Below are 13,802 nucleotides of genomic sequence, written 5' to 3'. Positions count from 1 at the left end.
TATTTAACAATCGATTTAATGCTGACTTTATATTTAAATTTACAAGGAATATGTGATTCATCTTAGCGTTCCAATCTTTTCATGCAAATAAAAACTGTGCGAACGGTGTAAAAAAACGGTGTATATTTCAAGAATGGCAGGCAAGAATTTCTCTAATCTGTAACTGACATCACGAACAGCATAAACATGAAAGTAGTTGTGAGACACAATACCTACCGAATTAAACCAATAACTTTTCAAACATTTTTTGGAAAAAGGCTTTGGGGCGAATCTCAATTCAAATAATATCCTTCCAAAAGATTAATGCATCTGGTGGATTTGTGCATCATGTATGTGAGAACTGTAGTTTGTGACCGATCTCTTGAGAGTTTTTTTTAAATGTATGAAGCTGAAAGTCACACTACCTTTGAAATGTTTGGTAAGATCGGTAAGATTGTATTAATGTTTTTGAAGGAAGTCCCTTATGCTCACCAAGGCAGCAATTATTTGATCAAAAAGACAGTAAAAGAGTAATATTGTGAAGTATTAATACGATTTAAAAGAACTGATAAGGCGGGGCATATTCATACAAAAAAAAAAAAAAAACTTACATTTTCAGGATTTCAGGGGGGCTTTAATGTCACTTCTTTTGATCCATTTAATGCATTCATGCAGAATAAAAGTATTAGTTTCTATCAAAAAAAATATATACTGACCCCAAACGGTAGTGTACATAAAAACTATTTTTAAGATAATTAATTTATAATGCAATTCACTGAAATTTCTGCCCTTTGCTGGCACTCTAAATCTCAGTCACACATCAGTAGCAAATTGCCAGGTGTGACATCACCTGGTTTTTTCACACATCATGTGACCGATCACAACACTGCAAGTATTGATTTAGGAGAACATAAGAATATGAAAAACGCTTTGTTCAACTATGGCATCCAAAGAATACTTTTATAGTGTTTTTTTTTTAAATCACTTATAATTTATACAAGTGGAACGAGGCTGAGAAATAATGACACAATGTTACTTTTTGTGAGAACTAATCTTTTAACACATGAGTTTAATCTCTGCACATGAGTCTTATCTAATGTCATCATGCCTGCTGCTGAACACACTCTTTCTCTTAGAGGAGAACAGTTTTCAGCTTAATCTATAAATGCAGTGCAAAAAGGTAACAATGGGCAAGGTCACACTGACCTGAGGAGGCCGCCAGGAGGGGAGTAAGAATAGCACTGCAGTGAAGGATACTCCGGCCGGAGGAGAAAGGACAAGATGGCGGCCGTTCCCGCACCCAGAGAGTGACCCACAATCACCAGCCCATAGTGCATCGTCCCTTTACCCTGAGACACATGGACATACACAAACACAGCAATCGAAATATTTTTGTGTCACATGATATCATGCATGCACAATGAAAATGTTTGCATGCAACATGCAAATGTTGTCTAAAGATACTGAAGAAAATGTACTTAACAGTCGTCACGTTACCATGCTCAGGCCATCTGTTTTTAAAATCCATTTTAAGACCTTTTTAAGACCCCCACAATTAACAAACCCACTCAATCGCAAAATAAATAATGCATCTCAAATTCTTGTACTTAATTAAACAAGCACACATTCAACTGCAAAACAGGATAATTCCAAGTTCAAAATACTCACAACATTTTTATTCAATATATACATGTATTGAAGATGGTTTATGTACTGATATAGCAATACATACAAGTTAGAGGTCGATTGCTATTCGATTTTGTTCATACGATAATAATGTGTTTAAAGAAAGGCAATATACAGATCATTGTGTGAGAAATCTATATACTGAGTGTGATAAATAATGGTGTTAGTCTGTTAGCTGCTAGATATACCATTGAATTAAACACTAGGTACAGTTTACTGTATAATCAAAATACCGAAAATAAAGATTGTATGCATAATCCAGACTTTTATTTTAAACAAGCCTGTGAAATGTATATGCTATACTACTGTAGTGTGACATCCAGAGAACACTTTTTGTGCGCAATTTTTTATATATTTTTTTTAATAATAATAAATAATATAACTTTATTCAACAATTTCTTCTCTTTTAAATTAAATGAATTAATAGGATCAAGCTTTGTAATATATAAAATAGCAATGGATCAACCATATGTGTGTTTAAAATGTGACAAACGTTTATACTCACCAAATCCCTTCCGAAGGCTTGAGAGAGAATCATTTCTTGCTCTAGTTTCTTTTTTATGTATTCAGCTGAATAAACCATTCCCTAAATAAAGGATTCACAAAAAGAAAGAATGAGTTTGTATTAAGATCCGTCAACATTATGTATCCTGCTTGTGAGTGTTTGTGTAGAACCTTGTGTCCGAGCCACGTGCCGTGTTGCTCTTCTAGAGGCAAACGCTCAGAATCACCCGTGAGATCTGTTAAAGCGTCCTGAGAAAGAGGGACAAACACAAACGTATTAAATGGTGAACCAGAGACTAACGTACAGCAAGCCAGCCACTATCGCAAAAAAAAAAAAAAAACTATTGGGTTTATTTTGCAATCTTGACTGTTGAATGTTGACTCTATACATTAGCCCACTTATTATATGGCTAACAATAAATAAATAAATGTACATGAAATATTGAGTTATTCTATGTGAAAAGAAAGAGGCCACCGTGATACAAGAAACATGAAACTAGCAAAGCTTTGTATGAAATCGATAGCTTGGCACTATAGTCAGATGTACAGATTAGTGTAATTTTATAAGGGCTTCCAGACCATTAAATGATTATTTTTGCCCTTAAAATGCTCTTGTGTGGGTAAAGTACTTTCTTATATTATAGCTTTAACATACTGCTTAGAAACAGCCTATATTTGAATGTATATTCAGTTTTTATTTTAGTTATATTATAGTTTTATTAAAGTGCCCCATTAAGGTATTTTAAAAGTTCCTAATTTAGGTCTCCTACAATAAAAGTTTACATATCAGATATATGTATATATGTATATATCAGATATATGTATATATCAGATATATGTATATATCAGATGGGCCTGTGCGTGTTGGAAATGAAACGTCCATTACAATATCTGAATCTGAATTTTTTTTATCGACTAGTCGACAACACGAACCAAACTCTTCCAGTCTCAGCAACAACATCAGTGTTTGAGGACAGGTCAAAGTATATGTTAATACGCAGGCAGTCAATGACTGGCACCATGCAAATTTGTTACAAACCCGCGTTGTTTCAAGCAGGAAGTAAGACTGGAATTACTGACGACTCGTTTTAGGCGGTTCAGAGTACATTTTTTCTTTTGGGAGACAATAATACCCTTTATCGTGCACTTTGAAACTTTGCATACCTTGTACATTCACAAACATCTATATTACACGCTACATGAACATTAATATCCAAAAAGCAAAATAGGGGGACTATAATATTTTGAATTTGCTTTAATTTTTTATATTTTAAGTATTTTTATAATTTTTTTTAATTTCGTTCCGTGCTTTTGTCATTTTGTTAGTTAATTTTTTTTTTAGGTTTAATCAATTTTTTATTTAGTTTTTTATATAGTTTTTATTTATTTCAACTTAATAATTGTAGTGCTTCAACTTAAACTAACCAAGGCAATATTAGCTTTTCAACAAATATTTATTTCAATTAACAGAAATGTTTCTAATAGTTTTAGTTTTGATAATGACCCTGTTTTTAATTCTCTGAACATACACAAGCACATGAGGTCCGGCTTCACTGTGAAAAGAGAAAGAGCCCTTTACAGTCCGTGTGGTTGACTAACCTTAGGGGACAATGTCCCTCTGATGCTGATCACGACTTTTTTCTTTGCATGATCCACAGCTACAAAGAAGGGTGTCTCATAAACCTACAAATCACATCAAAAATACGGACACTAATTTGTTACACATGGCATCTCGAATATTTTCGTCAGGCAATGACTCACTGATGTGAACAGACATTCATTACACAAGACTGAAAAGGATTTCAGGGGTCAGGGGAGTTAAAGAATTAGTGTAAGATGCCATACTGCGTCATGGCAGGATGTGTAGACAATTTGGACTTCTTTAAGGTCTCGGTCCAGGAATTGCCGTCGGATGGCAAGAACGTTACAGCCACAGCAGTTATCCTCCTCCACGGTGACAGACTGAGAGAGACGAGAACTTGAAACTGTAGTATTACAGCTGACGAGAGAGAAGAAAGGAAGAGACACAACAAGAGAAAAAAATTAAAAGACATTCAATTTCATCCATGTGTCCTAAACGGACATTTGTTAACCATGAGAAAATGCACAAAAGGTAGATAATTAATTTATATATTATATATATATATTAGAGCCGGGACTTTAACGCGTTAATTAAGATTAATTAATTACACAAAAAATAACGCGTGAATTTTTTTTAACGCATTTTAAATCGCACTTATTTTTGCACCGCGGAACGTTTCTCACTGGATGAGTTTAGGTGGACCGATTATACTGGAGCACCAATAGCGTTCATAACTTGATAACTTCAGACAACAACAAACCACAGTGAACATGAACAAAGAAGCTGACGAGACCGCTTTGGTTGGCCCCGTGGATGGGACATTTTGTTATAAAAAACGAACGGATGGAAGCGTCGATAAGAGCATGGTTGTGTGCAAGCTATGCAACAAGGAATTCGGAACGGCTATTGCTACACTTAATGGCAAAAATAGCACTGGTCTGCTGGACTTGGTTGAACAAAAATAAACAATATTTTATTGCTTAAGCTTATGTATTCAGTCATTATTCAATGGTATACTAAAAATCCATGAGAAAAAAATTACTTCTCACTGTTCTCAGGTCAAATATTTATATGCAATTAAAATGCGATTAATTTCGATTAATTAATTATAAAGCCTCTAATTAATTAGAATTTTTTTTTTATCGAGTCCCGGCCCTAAATATATATATATACACACATACCGGTACATAAAAAATGTATAATAAATTACATTCATTTACACACATACATTTGTATGTGTTCTTATTAATAATAAATTATACAATTATGCACATAACAAATCAGTTATCAATAAAAATGCAAGAAATAAAAAAATATATAAAACATGATTTAATCAAAAAACAATAAAAAATATATAAAATTATATATAATGTATTAATATATTATAAATATATATATATATATATAATACAAATTATTACAATTTAAAATAACTGTTTTTTCTATTATAATATATAATTTATTCCTGTGATGCATAGCAGATTTTTCAGTGTGGCATGATTGTTCAGAAATCATTTATTAGAAATAATAATCTCCTGTAACATTATAAATATCGTTACTGTCCCTTTTGATCAACTGAATGCATCAGCTGAATAAAAGTATTAATTACTTTATTTTTTACTTTTAAATATTTTGCTTTGCCATCAATAGAATAAATTACATTTTAAATAGAATATATATTTTAAATGTTAATATTATTTCACAATATTACTATTTTACTGTATTTTTGATAAAAAATAAATGCAGCCTTGGTGAGCATAAGAGACTTCTCTCAAAAACGTAAAAAAAAAAAAATCACAATTATTCCAAACTTTTGACCGGCAGTATAACGGAAATTTTCTCCTCGGATTATGCCGTTGTTGATTTGGTATTAAGAGAGTATTTTTGACAAGGGAAATATTCTCAGGTAAATTCTGGAAGCCGGTCATCCTTGGTAGTTAGGAGGAATTGACTTAAACTTTAGATTGATTGACTCAGCATTATATATAGTGAAGAGACAAGTCTACCAAAACATGATGGTAGGAAGGAAACTATATCACTATAGGAGCATCTCTTATTCGCTCATCTCACTTCCTGCCACCAGTGTGGAACGTTCACATCCATTGTTACTTACGAGCAGGTGCTGAGGAGTCTGCAGAGTCCACACGCTGGCTTTCTTAAAAGATATACGGGCCAGCCATACGCCGCCATGGCAAACAGCATGTAGTAACACACTTCCTTATACATGGCCATCTCAGACTGTAAACAGATGGAGAGCATTATTAATAAAAAAAAAACATATATCAACTCGAACACACACCTTCACTGTATTCTTAAAATACCGAATTCTTGAGGTCCAAGTATTTAGTGTTGCGAGTTACAGGCATCCCGGACAGAAAGGCCAAAACGTCATTGTTTGCCTACAAACGAACAGAAAAACATTTTATTATTTTTTATTATTTGGACAGTGAGGAATATTCGTCCAATCGGAAGTAATGAAACTGATAAGGTAATGCAACGATTCTGCAAACCTGATCCAAGATGGCTGATCTCTTAGCTCGTTGTCTCTGTCGGAGGAGCACCAAGCCAGCGATGATGTCACTCGGCACGATGTCCAGATCCCGGAAAAACTCGGCAAACAAGCTGGCCACCTCAGAGTAAGCATCCTGAGAGAGAAAATCTTCTACTGAGAATGGTGTGTGTGTGTATGTATGAGACGCTCTCACAGTAACTGGCATGTGTGTATTTGAGTCTTACAGATTGTGTATCTTTCGCTCTAGTGCAGCACATGAAGAATTTGAGCCTCCTGCTCCAGCTGCTGGCTTGACCCTCTTCTAGCCGGTGTCTGAAAGAGACAGATGCACAACCCAACTGAGCAAACATCATGAGAAGATTTGGGAATTATAGGTCCATAGATACTAAAATGGCAATGACGCAAACACATATCCAGAAATCTGTGCAAATGTTGTGTTGCATTCCCTGATAGGAACCAAACTAGTTGACAGCCGACATAATGGCAATATGTATACACAATACAAGTTAATGTTTACAAATGGGATGTGCACAATATTGCTGAATTAAACACACTTCATTTACACAATATTTACTCAATGTATAAAAAAAAATGTAAAGCATAAAATATGCATTCAATTCAGTTAATTTTGTATTATTTATGTACCACTATATAATTACACACATTTATATGCTATTATACATCTACATATTTATTCATATTTTGAATTAGCTTTTATTTTCACTTTTCATTTTAATATTAGTTTAAGTTTTAGTAATTTTGTTATGTGCTTTTGTCATTTTTATTCGGTTTTCTATTTCCATTTAGCTTTAATTTCAGTTTTTGTTTTATTTCAGCATATCAACTTTAAGCCTATTTAATTTCAGTTAGTTGAAAAACAAAAATATTTATTATTTTTAAAGCTTTTTTTTGTTTTAGTTAGCAATAACAACACTGAGACTCTACAAACACTTAAGCTGAGACACCCTTAATTTTATTTTATTTTAATCCTCCAATTCAATTCAATTCAATATCTTTTTCAATTATGCAGTTGTTTTTATTTTTTATGTTGTTCTGATTATTTTTTTTTTATTGTTAGGCATGTTATTTTATTGTTTTATTGTTTTGTTAGTCAAGGTAATAATTTTGTGGAATTTGAACTTGTGACGCATGGGTTTGGTATCTGTACACTAACATGTAGATAAATACAATAAACACAATAAAAAAAAAACTATAAGACTGCAAAAAATATGAATTTTCTATTTAAAATTTGGCCAAAACCCTATGGAGTGGATTTAAATGGGTATAATGACAACTAATATTGCCTCTCAGAACCCAATGCGCGTTGGACGGGGATTCGATTAGAACTACAAACACGAATAAATAAATGAGATTATTTTTGCAGCGATGCCATAGAAGATCCATTTTAGGTTCCTCAAAGAACCTTTAAAGGGGTCATCGGATGCAAAATTATAAATTAGCGTTTGCATATAAATGTGTCTTTGCAGTGTGGACAACCACCATACAATAAAAAAAAAAAAAAGTGTTATCCTCAAAAAGCCTAAACACTCTCAATAACGCCGTTTGGATTTTCTGAGCAATATGATGTCATATTTCACATGCTCTGCCCACGAACACTGATAGATTGTCCCATATATTAGCATATTTCCAGTTTTAGCATATTTCCGCCCTCAGCCATTCGTAAACTGTCCGCCAAGGCTGCACTTTACATATCTTGTGTCGACACGCCCCACAGAAGAGAGGGGTGTGGTGAGCACTTGCTCATTATCATTTAAAGGGACATGCACTGAAACGGGTCGCTGTGAACAGAGCTGTTTTTGAGAAGGTAAAAAGGGTATTGTTTTACACAACCATTGAGGAATTTAAACCAAACGTATGTTACAAACTTTACATGAAGACCCTAAAGAATCATACCAACTTGGGGGAAATGGGCATCCGATGACCCCTTGAATATTTTTCCCATTTTTTTTTTCATAGTTTGAAAAACAGGAATCCTTTTTTACACTATAAAGATTCTTTTGTGCAATGGAAAGATTCCATGGATGTTAAAGGGTCTTCATGGAACCATTGATGCCAATAAAGAACCTTTCTTTTTAAGAGTGTAGCGAGGAAACAATAAAGCGTTGTACCTGAGGGTGTATGTCGTGAGGTTACGCTGACGGCGGCGAGTTGCTTTCAGCTTCACAAAGGTCCGTCCGGTGGGGTCAAAGGTACACATCATGGTGAAACACACGCTGAAGATGACCAACCAGTTACACACCACGATTCCTGTTAAAAATAAATGAATACAGTTTAATATTCTACATGTGCTGTAGACACATTTTCATTTGATGTTTTTAGATCGAGTACAAAAGGAAGCTCTCCACTGTAAAACAAACTAATTGTCTCTTTGACAGATGATCGGCATGGATGTGAAGTGTGCTATTATGGGATGGGGGTGGACAATGAGCGACACTGATTCATGGTCAGCACAGACATGTGGAAAGCTACACTAGGCGTATTGTTAGACAGCGCGCGTTAAGATTCCAGGACATAAGCGGCTATAAATGGCTATCAAATTTACAAGAATCTGCTGAGATTAACAAGGGGAGGTTTCATGAGATTTAAACATGCCTGGACTGCCTCATGCCACAGGGACATCACACGCCAATCTCTCTGTGGTTTTGATCTTGCTGCTGACAGCGGTGCCGCACGTTGTTGTGGCTGTATATATACAGTATACAATATACCGTGCAACAGTGTAAATGTAGAGATTTTTGTATACATTGGTAGATATGCTTTTGTGGCTATTAGTGCACAGGTCTGACATAAGACTGACAGGTAAGGGTAATATGAAAATGTAGAGCAGATCATGTCCCAGTCAAGCTGTTTACTGTTGCCGATCGATGACGCAATTTGCAAGATTAATACAGAATTTAAAACGGCTTCAAATATGGCTCTGATCCCAGACTTATAACACATTTGTTATGAATAATCTTATCTTTTGTATTGTAACCATCCAAGTAAAAAGTATTTAAAGGTAGACTATGTAACACTAGTTGTTTAAAATTTGCTAAATTAAAATAATCTTCAATCCTTCTTTGAAAATGTGTTTTTGTCTTACCCTGATTCACTATGGTAAGCCTTTTATAAGTGTCTATATTTCAGGATGGGCAGGATGGTTTTCGCTGGAAATTGCGTATGCGTCACTCGCCCGTTGCGTATCTCTTCATATCCGTAAATAGAGAAAAGTTGCTCCAGCTACTTTGACGTGTGTATGGTGTGTGAGTGGAATGGGTTGTCACAACGAGCGAGAAAGGTTGACATGGATCACGCTAAATCTCGAAGCTCCGGGTAAACACTCGTTTAAAAAAAAACGCCGAACAGAGGAGAGTCTGCTGGAAAAAAGAGAACGAGACAGCTCGTAATAAAACCAGAATCAACATTGGCTTAGCTTTTCGGAGAATGCGAGAACTGATTTGAACTTGAAGATTTGAAATGTTTTAAAAGCGACAGAGATATTTTATTGAACAGATAAATTGCCATGTGTAGCTCTCTAACAGAGTTCATTGTAAAGCATTATTTATTGCGAAGGGTCATTATTATACCGCTGTGCTGGACTTTATTTTCAAAGAAGTGCCTTGTCTATTAACGGGTGTAGATACAGTAACATCTTCAGCTTGAGATCCTTACCATCTAATAGTAATAGTATAGTCTAATAGTCTAATAGAGGGGTAGGGAACGTCGGTCCTGGAGAGCCATAGCCCTGCAGAGTTTAGTTCCAACCCTAATCAAACACACCTGAACCAGCTAATCAATGTATTTAGGATCATTAAGGCTACAATCAGGTGAGTTTTTTTCAGGGTTGGGGCTAAACTCTGCAGGGCTATGGCTCTCCAGGACCGACGTTCCCTACCCCTGGTCTAATAGTAAGTAGTGAACGTTTTATGAGCAGTAGGATAATCTCTCTTTTAAGTTATGAGAATGAACCATATTCATCCGCTCAGCCACACTGAGCAGAAGCACAACCAAAACAATGTTCTTCTGCAAAATGCATGCAGTTTTGTTTTTACCCACTAGAGTTGCGGGGTGTCCCTTTAAATTTACTGGATTATCCAAAAATAGGCATTACTACCACGCATTCAAATATAAACATAGGTTTCATTTAATTTATAGAAAATATCTATATTATAATATTAAAATAATAGAAAATTACTCAATGTCAAAATATATTTCACACCCATACATTGTTTTTATTCATGTCTTACCCAGGGCGAGGTTCTTGGCGGTGATGTCGGAGCAGGGGTGGTAGTACTGCACCAACCAGGCGATGCCCACCACCGCATACACCAGCTCCACCAGCAGGATGGCTGCAGAGAGAGGGAGCAATGAATGCCAAGTGTTGATTTAAGGCCTAATCACATTGAGTATGAGTTTTCATTTTTTAGTACAATTTGATTTTACAATAACACAATTCAACCCCACAAAAAATCTTATGACAAGCATCAGTATTATTATTCCTCATAATTTTCAAACCTCTAATCCTTTACAGATAAACCATTTGTGTGTCAGAAAAGGCACAAATGTCCACAGTTACTGTATAAAACAGGATTTTATCACTGAGCTCATTGCAATGCATTCTAGGATTGCTTTCTCCACAAAGGATATATGCAATGCTGCCTTAAAATTTGGTATAGCATTTGCTTCAGAAGCAATGGATGTTGAATTCAGAATGTTGCCTATGCAAATTAAGTTACAAATTGACAATTCTAGCATTATTTATCATAAATGATTTATCTGTGCACATCATTATTTATTTATTTTTTCATTTCATGTGCCTTTAATTCCCTCTCGCTTGCAGCAACATCTATTTTCTGATGATGCGTTTACTGGCGTGAGGGCGGGACAACCTGTCACTCACATGAGATTGACCAATAGCAAACCACAACCATCCAATCAATTCCCCGTGGACAAAATCGAGTCCTGCCCTACATTTTTTCTTGTTTGAGAAGCGGTTTGACTCGGATACACGTCACAATAGGGAAGAAAAGACTATCGCAACTTTCCATTTCATGCTGACTTCAACAGAGCTGACATTTGAGATCCAACGTACTGAGAGAACTAATGGAAGTTTTTCTGTGGTATCCTTTATGGTAAAAGTGCAATTGTGTGTCTTACCCAGCCGTATATAGAGCACGTACTGCACTGCCTCTCTGGGTTGTGTGTACAGAATGCTGCCTCTCATGCTCAGCCACATGATGGCGCTCTCACAGATCAGACAGCTGACCAGGATGCCAAGGTAACCACGACCGTGATCCACTAGTGTGACCGAGCATGACTGCTCTGAACTGTACGGTAGCCCAAAGAGAACAAAGGACAGAACCACCAGCCTGCCGAAAGAGCAGTCACAACATCACATAAACATACAAATGATCCCACACACCTCAGAAATGTGATATTTATGACATCATGTGCATTAAAGGGATAGTTCACCCAAAAAATTAAATTCTGTCATCATTTATTCACCCTCAAGTTGTTCCAAACCTGTATGAATTTCTTTCTTCTGCTGAAGAAGATATTTGGAAGAATGTCGGTAACCAAACATTGACTTCCATAGTATGGAAAAAAATACTATGGAAGTCAATGGGGCCCATCAACTGTTTGGTTAACAAATAAAACAAATTTGGGTGAACTATCCCTTTAAACCGATTTTAGAAATAATGCTGAACATGTTGGACATTCTGAACAATTTCATATTTCTTTTTTTTTATTTTTATATAAAACTAAACTAAAACTTTATTAAGTTCCTTCTAGGAAGAATCAATATCAGTTGAAATTAAATTGAGAATCGATTAAAATTGAGAAATCAATATTTTTTATCCAGCCCAGCGTTAATCGTTATTATTTATTAACAGTGCGCGAAATGTGTGTGAAATAAACAGTACTGTCAATATCAATTCCAATTTATTTTGGTCAGTACCAACAATTAAAATGACTCAAGTCAAGTCAGGGCTTAAATAAATATATATAATATTTAAAGGAACACTCCGACTTTTTGGGACTTTAGCCTATTCAACTTATCCCCCAGAGTTAGATAAGTCCATACATACCTTTTTCATCTCCGTGCGTGCTATAAGTCTGTTTGACGCACCCACCGCTAGCCTAGCTTAGCACAAAGACTGGATGTAAATGGTTGCAGCTAGCATACTAATCCAAATAAGTGACAAAATAATGCAAACATTTTCCTATTTACATGTTGTGATTTGTATAGTCACAGAGTGTACAAAAAAGTCACATGAGACACAGACATATTTTAACCGTATAAATACTGGGAACTATATACTCTGAAGGCGAACCACTGCTACTTGGGCGGAAGTCCCAAAAAGTCGGAGTGTTCCTTTAATGCTGAAAAACTTGAAGAATCAAGTCCGGCTGTTTGTGTGTTGTTGATGCCATTCCATGAAGTGGACCAATTTCATAAAGAACGAGCAGAACTGATTTGCGTGTAAACAAATTGTAAAACCACTTCTTCTCCCATAAAAATGTGCTGCATTTAAGTAGCTAAATGCTACAATTTACATAAGAATTGATTTACAAACAAGTTAAACATAAATTTCATCTGTCCAACAGACATCGTAACAAGCAATCATTTGATAGGGTTTCTCAAACAGGGGTTCACTTCTAGTGAGGAAAATGCAGGGGATAATTAAATCTAACATTAAAACTTAATTAAATAAAATAAATAAAAAACTCAATTCAAACATTTAATTTTTAATTAGAATACATTTTCTATTTACAATTTTATTTAGTAAAAGTATTTTATTTACAAAACTATATTTTGAAAGGTTAACATTACTTAATTTTGGTGTACGTCAAATAAATAAATTACATTATAATAAAACTCATAAAAATGTTCGGGAACTGCTGTTATATTGCATGACAGAATCACTAAATTCACCTCTTAAGTTAATACTTCTATTGACATCAGGTCTGGTTATAAGAGCTTATTTTCATCCTGGGTTGATTGTTTCATTTATGTACACATGTAGAAGAACAAGCTGTGCCGGCAAACACAGACTCACCATATGCAGTGTAGTACGAACAGGAAGAAAGCCGGCAGCACCAGGTCATCACTGCCGACTGACCAGCGTCGCCGAAACAGTACCATGCCCGGCATCACTGCCCTGAAACACACAAACACACTCCAGTTACAGTTACAGACCGCCTGACACACGCACAGAAAGACCTCTCATTAACCACTTCTTCATTTCTGCGTTAAAGACGAGAGAGTAACACAAGGCCAAAGTAAAAGCAAACAGAACACAGGCACACACTACCTCTGGCGCTGTCTTCAGCTTTGCCTTACATTTAAAACAGAACAACATGTTTTGTCCTCACAGAAAAGACAATATTCCTGTAATCAGGAAAATTCTGCTATTTACTCACCCTCACCATCAATATATGAAACTAGTTCATTTTTGAGTGAACTATTTCTATAATTGTGCATCAGAAACTGAAACTGCTTCTGGTCTGATAGGAATAAGACAGTAAAAAAGAGAA

General features: G+C 35.3%; 1 protein-coding gene across 6 annotated transcripts in view; it reads right to left on the bottom strand.

The window, feature by feature from the left end:
• dagla (diacylglycerol lipase, alpha) overlaps positions 1 to 13,802 on the bottom strand; it is a 41,074-nt gene that overhangs the window by 14,654 nt on the left and 12,618 nt on the right. For all 6 annotated transcript variants that reach the window (XM_079639142.1, XM_079639144.1, XM_079639146.1 and 3 more), the window contains exons 2-14: positions 13,325 to 13,426; positions 11,421 to 11,632; positions 10,511 to 10,612; positions 8,393 to 8,531; positions 6,488 to 6,575; positions 6,262 to 6,396; positions 6,073 to 6,150; positions 5,865 to 5,989; positions 4,015 to 4,168; positions 3,769 to 3,852; positions 2,341 to 2,418; positions 2,171 to 2,251; positions 1,186 to 1,328 (exon numbers count right to left, since the gene is read on the bottom strand). In XM_079639142.1, the coding sequence (XP_079495268.1) occupies positions 1,186 to 1,328; positions 2,171 to 2,251; positions 2,341 to 2,418; positions 3,769 to 3,852; positions 4,015 to 4,168; positions 5,865 to 5,989; positions 6,073 to 6,150; positions 6,262 to 6,396; positions 6,488 to 6,575; positions 8,393 to 8,531; positions 10,511 to 10,612; positions 11,421 to 11,632; positions 13,325 to 13,419 (1,514 nt within the window). In that variant the 5' untranslated portion in view covers positions 13,420 to 13,426. The remainder of the gene's footprint in view (positions 1 to 1,185; positions 1,329 to 2,170; positions 2,252 to 2,340; positions 2,419 to 3,768; positions 3,853 to 4,014; positions 4,169 to 5,864; positions 5,990 to 6,072; positions 6,151 to 6,261; positions 6,397 to 6,487; positions 6,576 to 8,392; positions 8,532 to 10,510; positions 10,613 to 11,420; positions 11,633 to 13,324; positions 13,427 to 13,802) is intronic.

This window comes from Phoxinus phoxinus (assembly GCF_949152265.1).
Source record: "Phoxinus phoxinus genome assembly, chromosome: 2".
Classification (NCBI taxonomy): Eukaryota; Metazoa; Chordata; class Actinopteri; order Cypriniformes; family Leuciscidae; genus Phoxinus; species Phoxinus phoxinus.
This window is presented reverse-complemented; position numbering and strand designations above follow the sequence as displayed.